This window comes from Anas acuta, chromosome 22 (assembly GCF_963932015.1).
Source record: "Anas acuta chromosome 22, bAnaAcu1.1, whole genome shotgun sequence".
Lineage (NCBI taxonomy): Eukaryota > Metazoa > Chordata > Aves > Anseriformes > Anatidae > Anas > Anas acuta.
This window is the reverse complement of record NC_089000.1, coordinates 3,977,281-3,999,349: the sequence shown is the minus strand read 5'-3', so window position 1 is coordinate 3,999,349 and position 22,069 is coordinate 3,977,281. Positions and strand designations below refer to the sequence as shown.

The 22,069-nt window shown below is 44.9% G+C and overlaps 3 protein-coding genes across 5 annotated transcripts in view; 2 read left to right on the top strand and 1 right to left on the bottom strand.

The window, feature by feature from the left end:
* The first annotated feature begins 706 nt into the window (after positions 1 to 706).
* On the top strand, positions 707 to 4,097 carry CENPS (centromere protein S). Of its 2 annotated transcripts, XM_068658862.1 has the most exons (5): positions 707 to 853; positions 1,155 to 1,278; positions 1,624 to 1,657; positions 2,285 to 2,351; positions 3,485 to 4,097. In XM_068658862.1, the coding sequence occupies exons 1-5, from the start codon at positions 755 to 757 to the stop codon at positions 3,638 to 3,640; spliced, it is 480 nt and encodes a 159-aa protein (XP_068514963.1). In that variant the 5' UTR covers positions 707 to 754; the 3' UTR covers positions 3,641 to 4,097. The 2 variants fall into 2 exon arrangements, with proteins under 2 accessions (XP_068514963.1, XP_068514964.1); XM_068658863.1 differs by lacking the exon at positions 2,285 to 2,351 and having other exon boundaries at positions 1,155 to 1,273.
* Positions 4,098 to 7,112: 3,015 nt separating this feature from the next.
* On the bottom strand, positions 7,113 to 12,810 carry DFFA (DNA fragmentation factor subunit alpha). Its single transcript, XM_068658861.1, has 6 exons — positions 12,676 to 12,810; positions 12,362 to 12,523; positions 11,510 to 11,637; positions 10,513 to 10,702; positions 9,959 to 10,113; positions 7,113 to 9,257 (listed from the first exon to the last, which is right to left on the bottom strand). The coding sequence occupies exons 1-6, from the start codon at positions 12,770 to 12,772 to the stop codon at positions 9,054 to 9,056; spliced, it is 936 nt and encodes a 311-aa protein (XP_068514962.1). The 5' UTR covers positions 12,773 to 12,810; the 3' UTR covers positions 7,113 to 9,053.
* A 13-nt stretch (positions 12,811 to 12,823) lies between these two features.
* PEX14 (peroxisomal biogenesis factor 14) overlaps positions 12,824 to 22,069 on the top strand; it is a 77,456-nt gene continuing 68,210 nt past the window's right edge. Inside the window, exons 1-2 of one of the 2 annotated variants that reach the window (XM_068658856.1) lie at positions 12,824 to 12,912; positions 19,499 to 19,546. In XM_068658856.1, the coding sequence (XP_068514957.1) occupies positions 12,877 to 12,912; positions 19,499 to 19,546 (84 nt within the window). In that variant the 5' untranslated portion in view covers positions 12,824 to 12,876. Of the gene's footprint in view, positions 12,913 to 19,498; positions 19,547 to 21,126; positions 21,297 to 22,069 lie in introns of those variants that run through there. The other variant, XM_068658857.1, reaches the window with a different exon arrangement.

Here is a 22,069-nt window from a genome sequence, read left to right as displayed (position 1 = left end):
CCTGCACACAGTACTGCACACGGTGAGCTGTGTTTGCTTTCAGTGAAAGGGCGTAGGGTGGGATGGGTCATGGAGAAAATTCAATACAAATCAAGGGTGTCAAGACTGGTATTCCTGTCACCAAACAAATCTCTGTTCAGCTGCAGTTCCTAGTTTATGCTATCTTTATGTTCCTAGCTTAAAAATGACGGCTTAGCTGCCATTTTACCAAACCTTCCTGCTTTTTTTTACTTCCTCCTCCTTGGTCCAATTAAAAATACCTGTGGAAGCATGCAAAATTGTCTCTGTTTACTTGATGGCTTTGAAGGAAGAGGATATCATCTTTAGATTACTGAAAATTCACCTGGGTGCTTGTACCTTTATATCACAGAACCTATCAGGTGTTAAAGCATGTGCTGCGAGCTGTTTGCTGTATTAATTTTTTGCTCGGTGTTTACTGAGACAGCTACTTAACAGAGTTATCAGTGGAATATCAGTATGATTAACAAAAGATAGGCTTCAACTTAAAGCAACTTGTTGCAGATTGTGTTGTAAAGTGAAGGGATACCATGGAACACCTGGGTGACGCTGCAGGCAGTAGCCATAACTGAAGCATCGTGAATATTTTAGTAGTTTGCCCTAACGTGTGGTGTAGAAACCTTGTATTATAATTTTCTGTAGTGAAATGTAGCCACAGCTGTGCCGGGGCGTTACAGCAGAGGGACAAGAGGCGGCTGGGGCTGGGGCTCCCCTCAGCGGCCGGGAGGGGCCTGACATGGCGGCGGCGCGGCCCCGCCTCCGCGCTGGGCGGGAAACCGCGCCCGGGCCGGCCATGGAGGCGGCGGGCGACGAGCAGCGGGTGCTGCTCGAACAGGTACGGTGAGGCCGGGGCTGCCTCAGCATCCTCCTCCTCTTTCTCCTCCTTCACCGCCGTTTTCCCCTGATGCCTGCTCCTCTCGAAACAGAACCGGCCGCAGCACCACCGGAGGGGGCCCCCCGGGACAAGATGGAGCCGGGGCGGGAGCGTGTGGGGGCACTGAGGGGTTTGAGGGGGTGTCGGGGAGGGCTGGGGGCTGTGTGACCGCGCGGCTGCTTCTTTACAACACAATTCGTGATTTCCGCGAGAGATCGGCTGTGGGTCTGCGGGGAGCTGACCTGTCGGTCTGACCTTCCAGAGGCTGCGGGCTGCGGTGCACTACACGGCCGGCTGCCTGTGCCAGGACGTCGCCGAGGACAAGGGCATGCGGTTCAGCAAGCAGGCCATCGCCGCCATCGCCGAGATCACCTTCAGGCAGTGTGGTACCTCCCTTGTGTCCTAATTACCTGCACAACGGCACGGGCTGGAGAGCGGGTGCTTTACAAAAAAAACAGCCGTTAAGCCCGCTGTCAGGGACGTATCGCTTCTTGCGTCACGATTTTAGAAGTGCAAGAAGTTGTAATTCTGTTTTTCAAACCTGCAAGAAAGCGTTTAAACGTATATGAAATAATTTTATGGGCCACCTGCAGCAGTGACACAATGAATTATGATTACTTCTTAAAACTTACATTGACAATTTGCAGCTGCACCTTTGTTTTTCTGTATTACTTATATCTTCCTAATCAGAGACAGTATTTTAAAATCCATGCTGTCTGTTTTTTCTCCAGAAAACTTTGCAAGAGACCTCGAAATGTTTGCCAGGTAGGTAGTAGGACACTTGGTCACTGCAAAAGCAGCTCAGATAACTGCATAATCTTTAAAACGTGTCTTGTAACTCAAGTTTTAAAGGGTTCTGTTGACTGATTAAATAGCGGCTGTGAAGTTAGGAAATAAGTATGCTGCTACAGCTTCTTCCTCATCTTTGAAGCCAATTTGTGTGGTACAAGTGATTGTTTAGACTAATGGCCACATAAAATTGTCAAATTCATTGATGTGTAGTGGTGCTGAATGGTTTGGGAGTGACAGATGCTTGCTACCATGCCTGTGATTCATCTAGTTGCTCCAAGGAGGTAAGGGAATGTTTTAAGGACTCTGTTTGGTGCTCTGAGTCAAAACCAACTCAGTAACTTACTGGGAAGTAGGAGCCAGCAACAGTGTCAGATAATCTCTGCTAAATTCTACTCTTTCTACACATAAGTGTGAGTATTTAGATGTACACATGCACACTTGAAAAAAGGTTTTTCTATGTTGTTGTTGGAAAAGATTGTCATTGTTGGTTGCTGGGTCCCTATTAAGCTGCACTGGTTAAGAGTCTGTATTACATGCTCTATGACCTTTTACAGCTGGTGTTGGCAAACACATCAAGGGGTGTTTTTTAATTATATGCAGGCATGCAAAACGAAGCACAGTCACTACAGAAGATGTGAAGCTTTTGGCTAGAAGGAGCAATTCTTTGGTGAGATTCGCTGTATTTTCTGTCTCAACACTCTTCTCAAACCAATTGATTAATTTCAAAGAGCATCTGAATGGAGGGTATAAATGATTAAATAACTATTGCTTAAGCAATTTAAATGATTTGTGGATGATAGATGGGCATTATTCAATGATTTAATTTCTTTCTTCACTGTGGGAACACAGATCTGATTGTAGCTCAAGCAACAATGTTCAGGTTGCATCAGAGCTGCTGAGGTTTCAAGTACAAAAATACAACAAAGAAACACTATTTTTTTTTGCTGATGTTGTATTACTTTGTTTTAGCCTAAGGTCAGGAACAGCTTGTGTCCATGTCAATATGCTGAGTCTCTTAACATTAATTCAGGGATTATTCACATTACTGTATTCTCGTATGTTCTGACCTATATAAACTTTGGTGGACTTAAATTGACTCGTTTTAAGGCATATGTGTGAATGCTTACATGAAGAAGAGGGCAATACCTTCACAAGGAGGATGCTCTTGTCAGTATCTAATAATTAGTAACAACCAAAATTGTGTTCAGTATGCTGTAGAATCCAGAAGGAGGCTTACCTTTGCTTGTCAAGTTTTTTTCAAGGTCCTACATTATAAACAGATGCTTCTTTTCAAAAACAGAATGTCTGTGCAAATGAATACACCTCATTTGAAGAATACTTTGAATGCTAATTTTAATTTTGTGTGTTTTTTCCCCTTCTCTCTGTGTGATTTGAAATATGCAACATGAACCTACTGTGAGAAGGCATAATAAATGCTGGAGCTGAATTTTTTGTTCTTAACTATTGCGAGTCATGTCTAGCAGGTGCAGAGGAATCTGACAATGTTTCAGTACTCTGATCAGCAAACTCCAAGTAACTGTTAATGTTGCTGTCTTAGTTCTAGTGATGGATGCAAGATACATGTAGATTTGTAAATCCTACTTTTGCTAGGGCACTGCAGTATCTGAGACTATCCAACTGAGACTGAGGGCTTTGTGCAAAAATTAAAAGGGATTGGTACATGTCACTTTTTTGGGGGTGACTTGCTTATTTTTTGTAAGAAGAGTTTGCCCAGTTAATTTATTTTAAGATACATGAACGAAGTTCTTCATTAGGTTACTGATTAGTTTATTTTCTCAGCTAAAGTACATCACACAGAAGAGTGAAGAGCTCACATCAAATACCATGGAGCAAAAGGAGAAGAAGAAAAAGAAATCCAGTGCAGCTAAGGGAGGGAGAAATTCGGAGGAACATGAAGCACCAGTGTCTGAAAGTGAAGACTCCAGCATGGCATGATTTACCTTTCAAGTAACTTCTCTGGTCGTTTTCTCTTACTATCCTAGAAGACCAAAGTTAGCATACCAGGGATTGCCCTTGCAGGTTAGCAACAGTAACAAGTCTTTACCTTTTTAGGTGAACATGATTAGTTGTATTTTTTGTTCCAAAACTGAAAAGGCTGTCAGAATTCAGCAATGTATACAGCCAAAATGCCTTAATTACTCATTAAACATTATCTTACTGTTATTTAAAAGAAAATCCTTTACTGAAAGGGTTTAAAGGAAAGCATTCCCACTGAGCATAAGGCCTCAGTATGTGCAACTCCCTCCATGCAAAAACTTAGTTTTTCTACTAATTGATCTCTTTCTCATTTCCATTTCTGTTTTTTTTTTTTTTTTTTTAAGGTATTATATTTTCTTTTTATTAGCCATATCACTTGTTCTCTTGACAATTAAAGCATATTTTGTGTAATTTTTCTACTGTGATATTGTTGTTATGCAATAATCACTTTCAATTGGTTGCATGACACTTCTGAATTTTATGGAATATGCCCCCCCCCCCCCCAGTGGTGTTCAGAAATATATCACCATTGCCCTCTGCTGGCCTGGTACAGACTTACCAAATGTTAGTTCTGTAGAAGCAGATTTTAAGAATCATAGAATCATTAAGGTAGGAAAAGACCTCAAAGATCATTTAGTCCAGCCTTAAGACATAAGGTACTAGATATAGTGAAATGAAAGGAGGAGAAGGCTGCTTAAAAAACTGTGGTATGAGAAAGTTTATAGAGCAGGAGGATGCTTGCCCAGGGTAGTCTAAAATGTGCAGTAAGAGACAAAAAGACTTGATTGCTGGTTTTCCCTTGCTCTTGACCCATCAGACAAATACTTCTTTGATGCCAGTTGTTCTGTCCTGAAGGAGGCAGCTTAGGGAAATTTCCCAAAAACATGTTTGAAATTATCAGGTTTTCATTTCAGTAATTCTCTTCTCAGCCCTTAAATACTACACCATGATTACAGGATAACTCTAATTGCCCTGAAAAACTTCTAGGTATAGCTTTGCTTCTTGTTTAAAATCATTCTCTCTTGAAAGAACAGTACTATTTCTGGACTAGGGTCATTCATTTGTACCTGGCACATGGGAGAAAAGTAATATTCTGGGCTCCTTACATGTGCTGCCTTTTATTCTTGCTCTGTGTTTGAGCTATCAAACAGTGGTGGATGGGGAGAAAAAACAGGCTTTTTGTAGGCTGTAACTATTCGGTATTGATCAAATAAAACCAAGCATTGCAGTGCAGGAAAAAAAAAAAAAAGAGGCACGAATCTCTCCCTCTGGATCTATACGGGACGTTTTTCACAATCACACTTCTAAACACCCTCCTGTTTCCTTGTCCCAAACTGCTCCAGTTCCAGGGATGAGATGGGCTTTTAGAAAACTTACTCTACTTTAGAAAACTTTTCTACTGATTTATTTAGAAAACTTATTCTACTGACTAAAAGAGTAATAACCCAGGACAAAAACCCAGTATTGTTTTTTGCTCTTACCCACTTCTCACTGAAGGAGAGACAGTTCTGTAGTCCTTGTCTGAAATCTGTCACTTCCTGTCTGAACACATACACATATTTCACTGCAGAATGCAGAAGATGCTGGCTGAAAGCTAGAGATGGTTTACTGAAAAGTCTTGTGTTTGTTTGCTGTGGAAACATTAGATCTGGCAGAGGCTATTTTGTTATCACTGACAGGAAATTCTAGCTCTGAGCTGACTTTTGGAATGTAATGATCTAAAGATCTATAATAAAGTCTACCCTAAAAAAAAATCAATTTATAAGGATAATTGAACTGTTAGGTTTAAAAATCCCATTAATGGAGATGTTTTAGGAGTTTTCAGCTTTGTTTGATTGATTGCACTATTGAAAGAGATCCAAGAAGCAGTACATAAACTTGACTATTATAAAAGGATTTTTCATAGAAATTAGAGGATGAGGTATAGCACTGGAGTCTGTTAGCCTATTAGCTAATCGCTTCTCATTTGTCACAGAGACATTTGAAGGATGTTGACTATAATAGAGTTTTAAAGAGAGCTAAGTACTGTGTATGTGCTCTTCGCAGATAATACTCGAGATTACTTCAGCTCAGCTTTAGGATAGAGTTTAACTGCAGCTCCCATCAGCTTATGAAAATCTGTTTTTGTTGTTAGTAGAACAGAACAATTAAGAGTAACAATTAAAATTATACTGTGCTACATCTAGTTGATAATTTGAATTCTGTAGCGTAAGAACTGCAGCATTTAGTAATTTACAGACATCTGAAGAGCTCTAAACTTGGTAACAGAAAAAAAGCAGAAATGAAAATCCTCTTTTTTCTTAAGGCTAGATTGAAAGGACCATCACTGCCTTCTACAAGTAGTATCAGCATGGTCTCTGTGACTGCCATCTCAGGGTTCTCCTGAAGTAGTTAAAATGTTTGTAATACATGTAGGATTGAAGTAATTATGCTGTTATTTCAGATATATGGAAAAGTGATAGGTAAAACCCCTTTCCTCTTGTACAGCGTGAGCAGTAGGATTTCCATTGCTAAGCTGAGCTTGAAAAAAGCAAAGCACTGAAGCTTTGAGCAAGACTGAAAAAAGGGTTTAAAAGGGGAAGAGTGGTAATCACAGGCAGAGACATAAGCTCACAGAAAAAGCCTGCTGACAGCTAATCTGCTCAATGCACTCAGTTTCAATGGGTAGCCAGTGTAATTAGCTTTGAGTGCAATACAGCATGCTTCAGAAATTGTTAATGGACAGCCATACGTGTTCTTTCAGAAAGCCTCGAATATAAAAAGCTTGCAATAAGTAGCTATTTAAAGCAGCAGGAACCCCTTTTACCTGCCATGGCCTATGATGTTACAAGCCAGAAGCATACACTGTAAGAAGAAGCAATCACTTGCCCAAGCGAAACAGATTGTCCAAAAAGTTGACTGTAGGCTTACCCCCAAATTCCAGCCAGATCTCAGGGGGTAGCATCTTCAGAAGTTCCTTGAAGTATTTTTTGCTTACCTGCACAGATGTACTAAACCGATAAGAATATTTTAGTTACTGAATTAACCACATGCAAAGTTAGACTTCCAGTGTACCTATATACAGTGCCTGCTGTAGCAATACTCAGCAGACAGCATCCAGTACCATTTAAGGTTATGTTAAAGGTTTAAGGTTATGTCAAATCGGTGGATTTTGCATGATACTAGGAAGGATTTATACCTACAAAAACTTTCCCGAAGTTTCAGCTCACCTTTCAGCTGCTTTTGTATGCATTTCACATTCTCACAGGAGAAGAAAAGAGTACACCAGAACTCTCACCATGTTCACACCTATACCTAAATATCATCTTCAGACAGGTTAAATATGGAATACTTTTGCATTTTAAGTTCTTCCTCTATCCCTAAATAGTGTACATATTGGCACATTCTTTAATCATAGACACCAGCAGGAATATCAAAACTGGTCCAGCAGTATAGTAAAAAGGTTTTAATGACATTAGAAAAAGACTTTAACCAATTTAAAAATAAGCAGGTTAATACAGAGGTGTTATGATACCATACCAGTGATTAGGATAGGAATACAGACAGGCCAAATAGAAGTCTTTGTGGTGGTTTTACTCAGGTGGGCAGCCGAGCTCCACCACAACCGCTCTCTCACTCCCCCTCCCCTCAAAGAGGAAGGGGGACAAAATACAACACAGAGAACTCGAGGTTTGAGATGTACTTGAGGCACACACTTGATATCCCCATCTTTCTGCATTACCCACCAGGTATACCATGGTCCTTGGGCAAAGGCAATCCCACGAGTGGCTTTGCCTTTTCCCATGGCAGGGGCAACCCACACCACCTTCCCCATCCGCTTCCCCACATGCACTACAGGGACTTTAGCTTCTTCCACTGTGTGTAGGGGTTTTATTTCAACAGGACCAGGACGGCTGTCAGACCCCCTGTTGTTAACTAGCCAAGCGGCCTCTGGTAGATTTATATCCTAATATTTCCACATCCCAGCACCCAATGCTTGCAGCATAGTTTTTAACAGTCCATTGTACCTCTCAACCTTCCCAGAGGCGTGTGGGTGACAAGGGATGTGATACACTCACTCAATGCCATGCCTCTTGGCCCAGGAGGTGACCAAATTGTTTCGGAAGTGACTCCCATTGTCAGACTCAATTCTCTCTGGTGTACCATGTCACCACAGCACTTGTCTTTCCAGGCCCAAGATAGTGTTTTGGGGCGTGGCATGGTTTACTGGATGTTTCCAGCCACCCGGTAGTTGCTTCTACCATGGTGAGTATGTAACGTTTACCTTGGTGGGTTTGTGGGACGAGAGTGACCGAGAAGGAGAGGCAGAGAAGCGCTGCAGACTGACCATAACCCCCATTTCCCCGTTCCCCTGCGCCGCTCGGGGGGAGGAGGTGGAAGAGGGTGGATGGGGGGGAAGGTGCTTTTGGTTTCTTTCCTTTGTTTCTTGCTTCTCTAGCTTGTTAGTAATAAGCAATAAATCTTACTATCTCCCTATGTCTGTTTTGCCCGTTACAATAATTACTGTGTGATCTCCTCGTCCTTATCTCAACCTCTGAGCCCTTTTCATCGTATTTTCTCCCCGTTCCTCTTTGAGGAGGGGGAGTGAGAGAGCGGCTGTGGTGGAGCTCAGTTGCCCACTCGAGTGGAACCATGACAGTCTTCCATCCCACAGCCTTTCAAAACAAGCATTTCCACTTTTGCTATTTTATAAATTAGTGCTTACACTGCACTTGAGGCAGGAGTTCCTTACAGAAAAAAAAAAGCCACAGGAATTAAGAGGTTTTGATTTTACTTTTAACTGGTGAAATTAGAGAGAAGTTCAAGTTCCTAGATGCCAGGCTAGAGCTTAAGGCCAGACAGCAGCTGGAAAAACCACATGACAACTTTAATAGGCCAAATCACAACAAACCCCTCCAAAGAAAAAGCACGCTGTGTTCAATGAGCAATCCTCAGAATGCCTTCTTCCTATTTGTTAACGTCCACGAGGTAGATGAATTTCATCCTTTACACTGCAAATGGTGGGAAGATAAAGTAACCAAACTGCCCGAGGCTCCAGAAGCTAAATCCAGCATTATCAGATGGAATTTTCTGGCTCCCAAGCAGCTATTCAAAGCTGAACTCTTACATGCTGTGTTTAGTAATTCCATTGTTCTAGTATTCTGCAAAAAGTCTAAATCCCTTTGGTTACACATGATTTGAGTCATCACAGGAGTTTAAGCCTCAGGACAATGTCCAGATTTTAGTTGTCTACAGCCAGACCATGGTATGACCAGCAAACTATGGCTGCCAGGACGTATTGTGTTTATGGTGATTGCAATTAAAAAAAAAAACAAAAAAAAAAACAGCACACCCCACTTGCATTCCCTTGGCACTTGAGGCAGAACAAGTCTTATTTTTTACGTTTTGAACTAAGCCAGTCTCCCCAAGGTAGTGTTTTCTTGCCCTTTGATGTGCTCCTCAGGGAATGCAAGGTCTGCACTTGCTGTAGGCGCTTGGAGAGCTCCTGATCGCAGGCTTGCTGCAGAGCTTCAGCTTTCTGCTTGTCCCAGCTGAGAGCTGCAGCCAGGGCTTGTGTGTCTTCTTTCACGACCAGCTGTAATGAGACAGATTTGTAACAGTCTTCTCCACTGATGCTTTAACACCACAACCTCCTCTGCCCGCACTAAGAACAGGAGCAATTAGACACCTATTTAACAATGCCAATTTGGTGATGTTTCTAGCTTACATATTTCATCTTTTAGGTTACTGTATTTTTCTTTCTACTGGTACTTAGAATTTGAAGCTATGTTCCAATGTTCAAGCAAACAGAAAGCAGTTGTTTTTCTCTTCTGTAGAAACTAAGACTCATAGTATCAGAACACATCCTAATGGTTAGTTTACCTAGACTTTCCTTTCAAAGCTATGGGTTTATTTACACTATTTTCCAAAATAAGGAGGTTTTTATTTTGCCTTGGGATGCACACAAATACAGCTAAATGTATCTGCATCCAAAAGACTTGCTGGTAATATAGATGAAGCACTGGCTGTCTGTGCTATCAAGATTTGGCAGAGATTAAAACCACAATTTTTTCCTGTGGCTTTTCCAAGTATGTCCTAGAATACTTGGAGGATTATCAGCTGCATTTAACAGCGAAGCAGGAGGTAGTGTTACTGAAGAAGAAAAACGGGCTAAACCTCAGCACTTTAAGACTGAGGTATATTGACAGTAGAGCCTCCAGAGGCAGGGACAGCTTCCCCCATCACCCCTTTCACCAGAGAGATTTGCCAGAGTATGGTTATGTGATCCTCACCCACCTCTAGATCCTGACTGTCCAAGCAGAGCTCTGGGACAGGTTTCCCTTTCAGAACAGCAAGGAGGTGGTCACTGAGTGCTGTTTTGGCTGAAGTGCCAGTGCTGCTGGTACCCGTGTCAACCACATCCATCTCCTTTCCTGGTACGGTCTCAGACTCTGAAAAGTGGCAGCAAAATCATTACAGCCTGTGACAGGCACAGGACAGGAAAAGTAGCTCAGACTGCATTGTTGTTTTTGACATTAGTAAGGTATACGTTGTATCTAGATGCAGCCTGTAACTTAGGAAATCTATTATGCTAAGGATTACTACATGATTTATGCTTTTCCCCCCAATATTCTACTTTCAGGAGTTGTGAGAATTGTGACAAAGCAGCAAAAGGACTCCTGATCTCTCCCATTCAGAGAATTCTTATGCTACACCAGCTTAATACATCAGTCATTAATAGCTGCTAAGCAAGTGGCTCACTCCACTCTTTCCCTCCGCCTTATTTGTTCTATTCAACTATTTCATGCTTTTCTGAAAATCTCATTCTTTAGTATCCTAATGCTGCCTACCTGCTACTTTGCTTAAGATACTGCCTTCGTTTTTCAAGGCCTCTAGGTAGAGTTCCAGGAGCTGCTTTGACTGGCGTTCTTCTTCTCGTCTGTCCAGCACCTGCTGCAGGGTGTTCTGCAACGCCTGGATTTTGGTTTGACTTTGGGCAAGTTCTTCTGCCAGGTCTGAATGCGGTACATCAATAAGCACCTTGAAAAAAATAGGAGTGCTCCTGTTAACTCATTCCATTACACCAACTGCAGTACAAACAGCAAGCCTCCTGAATGACAGAGCCTCCACCTTCATGAAAGCTAGCATATTTCACAAGGTTTTCGTGTCACAGCAAGTCAGCCTGGTTCTGAGAGGCTGTATTGGTACTCCACCAGCCCACATTCTTTACCAGCAGCCAAAAGGTCTTCAGGGAGGTGTAGAACTGTGTGTTTTTAACAAACATCCTGACAATTTCTGGCAATCAAAGCACCAATTCTTACGTGTGCATGGGAACACATAAAAGAAATACAACAGGCTGGCACTTGGGAAGCTGCACAGTGCAGGAAAGCACCAGGAGGCTGTTATCACCATGCCTCACCACACACAGGGTGTTAGGCACTCCCATACTTGAAACAACGAGCTCTGGAAGCTGTCAGCAGCTCTTCACCCTCCCTTGGAGCAGACAAATTTGGCATGCTGCTCTACCCTCCCTTCTGAGGCTTTACAAAGGTGTCTATTTTCTATGAAAAGAGCCCACCTCTGCTGTCATTTGGCCCACACTTCCTTTTTCACTCTCCTACAGCCAGAATTAGACATGCTGTGAAGGACAATCAGTGATGAAGAGCATCCTCCTCAAACACATGCCCTGACGGTGAAACAAGTCAAGGAGAAATTTCAGTCTAGCATCACAGCCAAAATACAACAGCTGAATTAAACTTTGAGATCTCATGTGCTTATTCTGTTCTGTGCCATCTACTGCAATAAATGGGCGTTGGGCAAAACTAAGAATAGTTTTTCCCTGTGTACCTGTAGGTCTTCTTCGGACATCAGGATGATATTAGACAGGTCATCCTTCAGCTGCCTGGCCAGCTGCTTCCACTTCTCTGCAGCACCGTCCACTTCATCCACATCTGAGAGCCAGGTTGTTCCGCCGCCTGACACGAGTCACCCGCGAAAAGATGGAAACACAAGTAAGCAATACAGGAACAAGAGCCCTGACTTTGTGCTGGAATCTGTGTGACGCCGTTTAGGGTTGTTTGATCAGCATCAAAACAGCAGTGAGGTCTGTTACTCCCACTTTAGAATCACAGAATATTAGGGATGGGAAGGGACCTTGAAAGATCATCTAGTCCAATCCCCCTGCTGGAGCAGGAACACCTAGATCATGTCAAACAGGAACATATCCAGGCAGGTTTTGAATGTCTATAGAGAAGGAGACTCCACACGCCCCCTGGGCAGCCTGTTCAGTGCTCTGTCACCCTCACTGTAAAAAAGTTTTGTCTCATATTTATGCGGAACCTCTGTGTGGAACCTCCTATGTTCCAGTTTCCACCCACTGCCCCATGTCCTATCATTGGGTGTTCCGGAGAAGAACTCCGGAACACTCCATCCTCCTGACACTCGCCCTTCACATATTTACAAACATTAATAAGGTCATCCCTTATTATGGGAGAGGCCCAGCTCCCTCAGCCTCTCCTCCCAAGGAGGATGCTCCGCTCCCTCAATCATCCTCGTGGCTCTGCTCTCTCCGTCGCTCGCTGTTTTGTTCGCTGGGTTTGCAGGAAGAGGAGCAAGCAGCCAGGCAGCACAGGCTGTTCCTGAGTTAATATCAGGAGTATTCTTGGCTCGGGGAGCCCACCCAGCACCCCCAGCCCGTACCTGGGCTCCTCCCGCCCCACTTCTCGTCCTTCGCCAGCGCCACGAACTTGGTGTTGGGCGGCAGGCACCTGAAGTAATCCTCATCGTCCACGATGGTGCCGTCCTCCGCCAGCACGATGGTGATGGGCTCCAAGGCTTTATCGATGGCCAGAACACCGCTGGCTGAGGGAAAAAAAAAAGAAAACACCAAAAACCACAACATTTTGCGTGAGAAGCACGGGGAACACGCAGCCCTGTCACCTCACCGCGGGGCCGGGCAGCGCCTCGGGGATATCCCAGCCACATCAGGGGCGGCCCCGGCGTTGTCCCCTCACCTTTCTGGCGCAGCTCCCTCAGGCAGGAGGCGGCCAGGCCGTGCTGCTTTCTCCCCCCTCCCCGCCTCACCAGGCAGGGTTTGGGCCTCGCCGCCATGGCCGGGCTCCCTCCCCGGGCACGCCGGGACGTGTAGTTCCGCCGGGCGGCGGGGCGGGCTGTGCCGCCGGCTGGGCGGGGATGGATTAACCGGGCCTGCCAAGATGGCCTCCTCGGAGCAAGCGGAGCAGCCCAGCCAGGTACGCGGGGCCGGCGCTCGCTGCCCGCTGCGCTCCGCCGCCCCCCGGGGGCGGGCCGGGGCCGGGGCCGGGGCCCGGGCGCTGCCGCCGGGGAACGATCGTGGGCAGGGCCCCGGGCCTCAGCGCCCCCCCCCCCCCCCCCATCCCGCCTCACGCGACCCCGGCGCCCTCCCCCCCTCCCCCCTCCTTCACCCTCCCCAACGGTCGCTGCTTGCTGAGGCGCCGACCCCCCCCGGGCTGTGTGGGGAATAGGAGGGGGAAAAATCCAAAAACACCAAAATCCCCCCCCAAAACACGGAAAGGGAGAGCAGGCAGCTCGGGGGGCAGCGGGGTTGGAGGTGGGCAGCGCTGGTTGGGGGAAGTGGTTGTGGTTGTGGCTGGAAACGGTGAGAGGGGAAGGTCTCAGGGCTACAATCATGAAAAAGGCCGGTTTATTGCTTATTACTAAAAAGGCCAGACGGCACCTCCAGGTTCAGCAGGGCTTCGAGTCCCTGAGATCCCTGCGGAACGGGCAGCACCGTGACAGATGCAGCCCAAACCTTGTCAGCAACCGAGTGTGGAGGGTGAAGGGACCGTGGGCTCACTGGCTTGGGTGCGTGCTCAAGGAACGCGCTGAAAATGCCATGGTTTTATAAATCAGGACCTGAAATGCAAAGGGAATCATTGCAGCATGGGTTTCAGCCAGCTGTGCTGGCTCACCGATGGCCCAGTGTAACTTTGGGCCCGCTGCAAACTCAGCTGGCCCCAGTTCAGTGACCCGGCACCTTCCCCGTCCCACCAGTATCCCCCACAGACACCTGAACGTGTGGCAGCCGTGGAAATCTGTAAAACCACCCCTGAGGTGGCTGCAGCAGGGCCTTGCTCTGCAGCAGCCAGGAGATGAAAGGGCTGGCGGGTCAGCAGGAGGGAGGAAAACAGAGCGAAGTCTGCCACGCTTTCTTGTGCAATCGCTCAAATCTCTCCTGATTTGACTCAATGGCCGCTGGTACTTTTATTTGGGACTGGTTGAGTTTATAGGGCCCAACGCTGAAGTGAACTGCGATAGCAATACATTACATAAAGCATGTGCCCTGACTAATCAGTACAAATCTGCCAGGTTGTGAAAGGCCCTCTTGCCAAACTGGCGGTAGGCTTGCTGGGCAGTTTTGCTATGGCTATGTGCTTTCATCAACAGCAGCTTGAGGTGCAGGCACTGCAATCCATTCCTCGTGCTCGGAGCGAATGCCTTCAGCAGGAGGAAACCTGAAACAACCCTGTGAGCCACTGGGCAGTCCACGAGGCAGCTGACTGCAGGTGTAGATAAAGAAAGCTGGTTGATGGGCAAATGTGAGTGCCCAAGAAACTTTCGGGTTCTCATGAGTTTGGGTACAGTATCCTCCCATGGCACCCTTCACATTTTTGTTTTATAGTTCTTTAGTGTTGCTTTACCTCAGGGCTTGTTTGCATTTTGGATACAGGCTGCTGGAAAGGAACTTCTCACCACAGAGACTTTAGTGTCTGGCAGCGCTGAGGAGGGAGACAATCTGAAGCCACCCTAGGAGGAAATGGTCAATTAACCGCATCCTTGCTGGAATGTGCCACATTGTATGCAAAACCACGGGATTCTCAGGCAAGAGCCAATTACTTGTGCCCCGTTGGGCTCCTGGCCTGTCAGGACTTTGTTAGCTGCAGAGCTGGATTAAAGGGCACCTCTGGCGATTTGCCTTGCTTCAGGTGTGGGAGGAAACAGCCAGGTTTGGCTAAAGGGTGGCCATGCCTCTCAGCACCCCTTCCCACACGCCAGGAGCAGCCCTGATTCTCTATTGAATTTCTCCGTCCCCACGTTGTGTGCTCGTGTGAGACACGGCTCACCAAGGCTGCTCCAGATCTGTGGTGAGAACTGTTCAGTACTCTCAACTTCTGTCGACTTGGGTAGAATTTGAAAGCATCTTCCAAGTTTGGTTGGAAAAAAAAAAAGGGGTGTAATCTAGGATTAAAGGGTATATTGCCCGGGAGATGAATTCCTAAGGGCACAATTTTGGAATAAAACATTATAATGACAGTGTCTTTTATTAGCCTACCAGAATGTAAATGCCGCTACTCTTGAGCGGCCACTGCAGTTTTGACTCTGGTATGCAAAAAGTTGTCCTTATTGCACCCTAGATGTTTAAAGAACTTAAAGGAAATATTTACTTTCCACCACTGAAGATGCTTGTTTATTTATTATCAAGTGTTCAACATAAGGCTATGAGTAGTAGCAGTGGTTTGCTCAACGTGTTTATGTTTGACGCCTGTCATTTTCTGTTACAAATCTAGCTAGTTTAGGTGCTGCAAAGGGAGTGTCAGATATCTTTTGGCTTGCTGTCTGTTTTACTTAGTTTCATTTTCCCATTCTCATGAATTAATATATTGCCTCAAGCATTGTGGGGGGTGGTGTTGGAGCTAAATGAAATTGGAGGTTTAGGCTAGACATCAGGAAGAGATTCTTCACTGAGAGGGTTGTCGCACCCAGGGAAGCAGTCACTGCACCAAGCCTGTTGGAGTTTAAGAAGCGTTTGGACTGTGCACTTAGTCAATTTTTGGGTAGACCTGTGTGGTGCCAGGAGTTGGAATTGATGATCCTTGTGGGTCTCTTCCAACTCGGGATTTTCTATGATTCTGTGGTTCTATATTCTAAAGGCAATAAACATTTCTACCAGAGATGTAAAGATTCATTAATTGGTTAAAAATCGCGTTCCTTAGGTCTTTTAACAATGTCTTTGCTAAAAACCAAACAAACACAAAAACAGAAGAAAAAAGAGCCCATCTCCCTTTGATTCTTCCTAATAATAAAAGTAAGGGAAGAGCAAGAGGAGAGTATGGCTTGTGAACAGAGTAACCAGTTACTGATTTTTCTTGGCTATCAGTATTTCTTTGGTGCTGAGTACCTTGACAGGATATTTGGAGAGTTTTGTTGGCCCAGCCAGCCAGCAACCCAGTTCCTCAGTGTTGCATGTAACTTTGAATCCCAGTGTTAGAGAAAGTTGTTATTTTTTTTTTAATGTTATTTAGCACTTGGTTTAGATAACCATGTCTAAATTTTCAAAGCTGTTTGGTTTGGGACACAAAATGATACTTAATTGTCCGTGTAATTACGCGCAGAAGGAGGAATCCTGTAGCCTGGAAGTCGGTGTGTGGCGAGTTGCTGTGAGTCATAAAAGGCCTCAAGTTGGTACAGTCATTGGCTGAGCTGGACTTGGTACCAAAACGGTTGTGCAGCCGTTGAGGCAGGAAAGAGTGGATTCTGTGCATGGAATTGTTCTGTTTGTTTCATAACATTGCAAGGCTCTCTTTGCTGTAGCCAGACTGCATGTAAATGTCATGTGAGAGACTGAGAACGGAGAGGTGACAACGTGAACAGAATGCATTGGTGCTTGAACACCTTCTATGCTTGGTGATGCTCCTACTTGTCAGTTAGTGGGGAAGCAAGAGGAATACAAAGGCCCAAATCTTAATTGTTTTCTTTCCAAAGCTTCATTATGGCAGCCTTGGGCTCAGTCTGCCATCTAGCTGCATTTTGCCTTCGTGTAAGGAGGTAATTAAAGATTATAAACAAAGGTGTTGAAAGGTGCCTGATTTCTTGCTCCAGAGACTTCTCTGGTTGCATTGTTAGCCAATATATAGGGATTTTTTTCCTTCCCTCTTGCTCAAGTGTTTAGCCTCAGGATTCTCTGCTGTGTTCATCTTAAAGGATGGTTTATGGTATAGGATATTAGGTCTCTGGACTGGATATCCATTGTTTCATTAAATACAGGCTAATGAACAGCTTGTATGTGGAGTGGACGGATTCTTCCCTGACTTGTGTCAGAGCCACCATGTTCCAGAGGGCTGCTGACTCCTGCCTTACACGAAGCTTCCTTCGCTGTTACAGTATGTGCTGTGCTTGGAAGTCTTGCTGGAAGGAAAATGCAGATCCCATTTAAAGTGTTGGGCCATAAGTTACCCGACTAATCAAATATGTCAATGGGCTGCTCACACATGCATCAGAATTTCTGAGTATGCGTATTCAGCATCAAGCCTCTTACCCACCCACTTCATACACGTTTTCTCACAGTAACCTGCCTTCGTGCCAGATGCTTTTCTTTGGGCAGTGTCCCAGGTTGGCTAAATATTGTGTCTGACAGTCCACAAACACTACGGCAGCTCCTTAGGGCAGAACATACAAGTGTTGGAGGCTCTGGGAACTTTCTGAGGATGTGAATTCTGTGGTGGGCAGTGCAGGGAGATGGTTTCTTTCTTTGTGGCTTTGCGACCTCGCTGTTTGCTCCTCACAATTCTTTGCAAAGCCAGCTTAAATAGTTAAAATGCTTCAAATTTTCCTTGAAACATGCTGCAGATAGCAAAATACGCACATTCGTAGAAAGCTCAACACTTAACACGAGTATCTTGATGGAGTAGTTCCATGGAAATAGTAGTTATCAGCTCTTGGTACTTTTTTGAAGTATTTAACAGGAATTTTATCTGTGGTATGCTTTCGCTGCCTTGTCTCAGCAGCTCTGACCCTGTACTAACTGAATTTGATGAGAATCTTTTCCTTAACTTCAGTGTCCTGTTAATCAGGCCCAAATATTTTGGAGTATTCACCATAGGAAGATACCTGTGTTAGTCCTGGGACATAACTAAAGAAACAAAGTAGAGCGTGTGTACCGAAGAAGTTTATCCACAACCTAAAGAGGCTCAGCTAACTTACTAATAAATCCTGCAAGCCATATTCTTGTTTTAATTCTCATGTTTTCCAAATTTTTGAAGCGGTGGAGTGAGCTTGAGACTATTTTTTTTTTTTTTTTTTTTTTTTTTTTTTAATCCAGCTATGGAAGGTTTGAAAGCAGATGCACTGTGCATATAAAAATAGGAAGCCAGTGACAAGCCTGAAGAGAGAGGTGCCCTTTTCTTGCTATCACACAGCGTTGCCGCCCCTACAGCAGGCAGTGGGACTTCCAGCATGGCATTGAAGCTGATAAGCTGGTATTTGCAGTGGTTATATTAAATGAATTGATAGTGGCTGAAATTTTAGGAGATATTCAGTGGGCTCACAAAAACGAGGATAAGGGCCTCTTGAGAAAATCACTGCCTGGCTGTGACATCTAGCTGGGCCCTGGGAATGATGCATATCTATGTGGAGGCAGCTGAGCTGCAGTATGTTTGGGTTACTGGCACCCTCTTGTGGCAATGTGTACTTCTTTCTGTATTTTTGAGTATTTTGTAGGTGGGGAAAAAATCTTGGGCTGCTTTGGAAGTGTGGTGTATTGCATAAAAGTGATGAATGCAATTGGAAGACAAAAAGTCCTTTAAGGACTTTTATGGTATCGCTCAAAAGTTTTAGCTTTCATTGTACTCCATGAATAGGATCTCTTTTCTGTAAGTGAGCCTAAAACATGGCTTCTTTACCAGTAAAATTGCATTTTTTTTTACAGTTGAGGTAACCTGTATATGTCAGCTCTACTAAGATAAAAACACAGTGAAGGCAATATAGGTTAGACCATCTTAATATCATGTGAATCCCATTGGAAAGTAGGTGGTTGACCAAGATTAGGTTTAGTTTATGATAAAACTTTGGGAGAGCCGATGTATTTCAGATATACAGGGATCAAACTTTGCTTTTTTTCAGCACTACAGTCAAGTCCAGGGAAAAATTTCACAAAACATGGGACTCAGCTAAAAAATTACAGCAGGAGAGTGGAAGCTTCTGAATTTTAAGTCTAGGCCCACCTTTGACTTTCTGTCCTGCCTAAATCAGCTTGTTTCACTTTCCTACTGTGTCTCACTCCTTCCTAGTGTGCAAGGGGAAGTGTTCAGCTTTTGTCCTAAAGCCACGTCTTTTACCTCTGTGTGGGGAACAAGGACGGTGCTGGTGTTGCTGAGGTGCAGGGAGCTGTAGTTAAATCATATTTGCTTTGAAATCTGGAGTAGTGCAGAAAACAAAGGGTGCATTACTGGATCATGGAAATGGGAGATGCTCAGCGTCAGGTTAGGATTAGTCCCTCTGCAGAGGAGAAAAAGAACCCTGGAATTAGAGCCAGGTGCCTTTGCATCCACTCTAACAGCAATACTTCGGGCTGCTTCTTTTTTAGTATCTTTCTTTCTTTTAGTATCTCAAAGTTCTTTGCAGCCACCAGGTGCTCATCAGGTTTCCTAGAGACAAACGAGTTATTATCCTCATTTCATGTGTGATGAAACCGTCCTGTCTGTGCCCTGCAGTGTGACAAGTGTTGCAACCAAGGGTTTAGCAGAGGGAGACCAAGCTTAATGCCGTGCTCGTTCACTGCACCACTACAGAGGTTGAGTTAAGGTGAATGTTTCTGTCGTGACATTTGTCAGTGGCCTCTGGCTCTTAGCTGCTGGCTCCCTAGAGCAAGTCCTGCCCATTCTCTGAGTTCTGTTGGTGTAAATGGGGACTGCTGGGACTAATTATCTCTGTGATCCAGGGATTTTTGTCTTCAGCGCATCACAAAACTGCTGCGGATAGTGGAAACAAGTGTCTGCCCAAATGTGTAGCCTTTACAGACGAGCATTTCTACTCGTGTCCATCAGGTGGCAATGTAACCTCACTCTTCTTTTTGTTTTACAGACTGGCTCCTGCCCTGCGACTGAAACTGCAGCATCTCGGGAGCCACTGGTGAGTTCTTCTAGAAGCAGTAAATAATTTCTTGCTAATAATATAATATACATGACTTGTTGTACTTGCTGCATCATTTTGCATACATTGCCTTACATTTCCGAGGAGTTGGTTTTGTGAACGAGGTGTAAGCTGCCTGATGTCACCGTGTTGCTGGCCTCTGACCTGTAGCTCCTGCCTTTCCAGCGGGTCACACATGGGGCACCCAGGCTCTGAGTTGTCCTTGAGCAGGGACCATCTGTCCTAAATGTGCGCAGTGCATGCTCTCGATTAGCGCTTATTTGTTCAAGAGTCTGAAGAAGGACCAGTGCAGCATAATTTGAACAGAGATTCCTAGGGCTGTTGTCTAATAAAATAACTTCTGCTGCTCAGAGACCTCACTCAAATTGTCTTTATTTTCAGATGCACTCAGAGCTAGCTTAGAAGTGTCTTGCAGCTGGCAGTGCATGTGATCCAATGTTTTGACTCTAGAACTGTTCTGGAAAGGGCTCTGGGATTTTTTTTATATGAGGATAACTAAGAGAACTTTTTTTTTTTTGATGGTGACGCAGCCTGGGAAGCGAGCCACCAGTCTCCTGAGCTGCATTAATTTATTTTACAACCTTCTTTTTCTTTTTTTCCTTCTTCTTCAGCTCCCTATAACTCAGTCAAAACGTTGCCAAAAATGTTAGCCCTTCTTATTGTGCTAAACATATCGTCCCCTTGTTCTCTGGATTTTAGTTTGTGGCGATGGTGAATACAAGCTGTTTGCAGTGAGAAGACTCAAGTACTTCCCATAATGGCATGGCACCAGTTACATCAACATATTTTTACCTTGTAACTCTTATCTGGATAACCCAGGAGATGATTTTTAAGGGAGGGAGATGTGAGTAAAGACTATGAACTGGGAAGGGTCAGTAAAAAGCATTTAATGAGAGGGCTGTTCATGAATTCTGTTAAGCTCTGCAGTGAAAATCCTAGTAGCCTAGTAACACCGTGTGATCTCTTAATTGCATAGACGTCTACGTGTGAATTTACCTGGAGCTGTTACTGACAAGGGTAGCACACCAGCTTTGTGATGGATTTGGTGGTTTTGGTGCTCCCACTTAGGAAGCTCATAGCTGGCAGCAGAGCATCACAGCCTGTGTTGGTAAACTGTGCGTTCTCCTTCTCAAGGCAGATTCCAACATCACCTTGGATTTAATTAATTTCTTACTGTATGTGCATCTGAAGAATTGCTCAGAGGAAGCACATAGCAGCTGTGTATCTTTCTGTGCAGATATATATTTGTAGACATGTACAAATATTTATAAATGTAAAGAACTCCAAAGTAAACTTTCCTCTCACGATGGTGAGTCTTGCATGTGAACTAATTAGGGCCCTTTGAAAGGTGGAGCCTTTCTCCTTATTTTTTCATTATTTGTCTTTTATATTAAGCTCTCACAGCCTCTGTCACGTTTGCTTAGGAGCCATTATTGTTTCCAGCTGAGTATCTGGAGAAGCCTTATTAAAGGAGCCGTTCGGTTCTGCGAGCCAGATGACCGAGCTCCCACCACGCTCCTGTGGCTTCTCTGTAGCCAGGATCATGCACGCCGCCTTCTAACGCAGGCAGCAGATCTGGGTCCACGAAGGGGACTTGTAGGCACATGGAGCCATGTCATAAAAAATGTTTACGGAAACGCCAGAACAAACTGTGGCACGAGTCCAGCAAGTGGCTCCATGTGGAAGGGCCATGCGCTCAGGCAGGTCGTCGCTGACTTCAGATCTGGTGGTAAGCAGCTGAGGAGAAATATAAGGTTTCAGAGCCTTACAGGGTCTGGAGGAGGGGGAAAAGTGTCTCAGGACCACATTCAGATCTGTACCCTCTTGCCTTTTTTGACTTAATTGGTGGCTGATGGTACTTGGGGCTTTGTAGGGTCGGGATGTGCGTTGAACAAATCGGTGGTGCTGTGCCCAAGAGTGAGAAAGCAAGGAAATTAAAGCACCTTATACTGTGTTAGCACATGTCATGATAGGGTTGAGCTGATTTTGTATCACATCTGTGATTGTAATGGGTACTGTATCCTGCATGGTGCTGAGTCTGTTCTGCTCTGTGCTTGGTCACACTCTTCTGTGTGCTGTGCCCCCAAAGCATGCAGCTTGCAGGGAGAATCCAGGAGAAGCGATGACTTCTGGCTGTTTGCAGGAAGACTTCAATGTTCTCCAAGATCACGTAACCAGGTGCGATCTGACACGTCCTCGGTGTCCTGCGTTTTGTGTCCTCAGACCGTACCTCGCTGCGGTTTCTGGCCTTACTGAGGCCTCCAGAATAGGGCCCTACAGATTCCTGTCACACTCCTAACAGCTCTCCTCGCAGCTCCCTCGTGGTGTGTGCTGTTCCAAACCACCAGAATGGAGATAAGGGGCTCCGCAGCCATGCCATTAATCCCTTGAGTTATCCGGTGTCCTTACAATAAACTGTCCCAACTGAAAAATACTCCCTAATGAGAGGTCATTGTGTTACAGCACTGACAGTGGAGAATGGGTTGGAGGGGGATGGGAGCA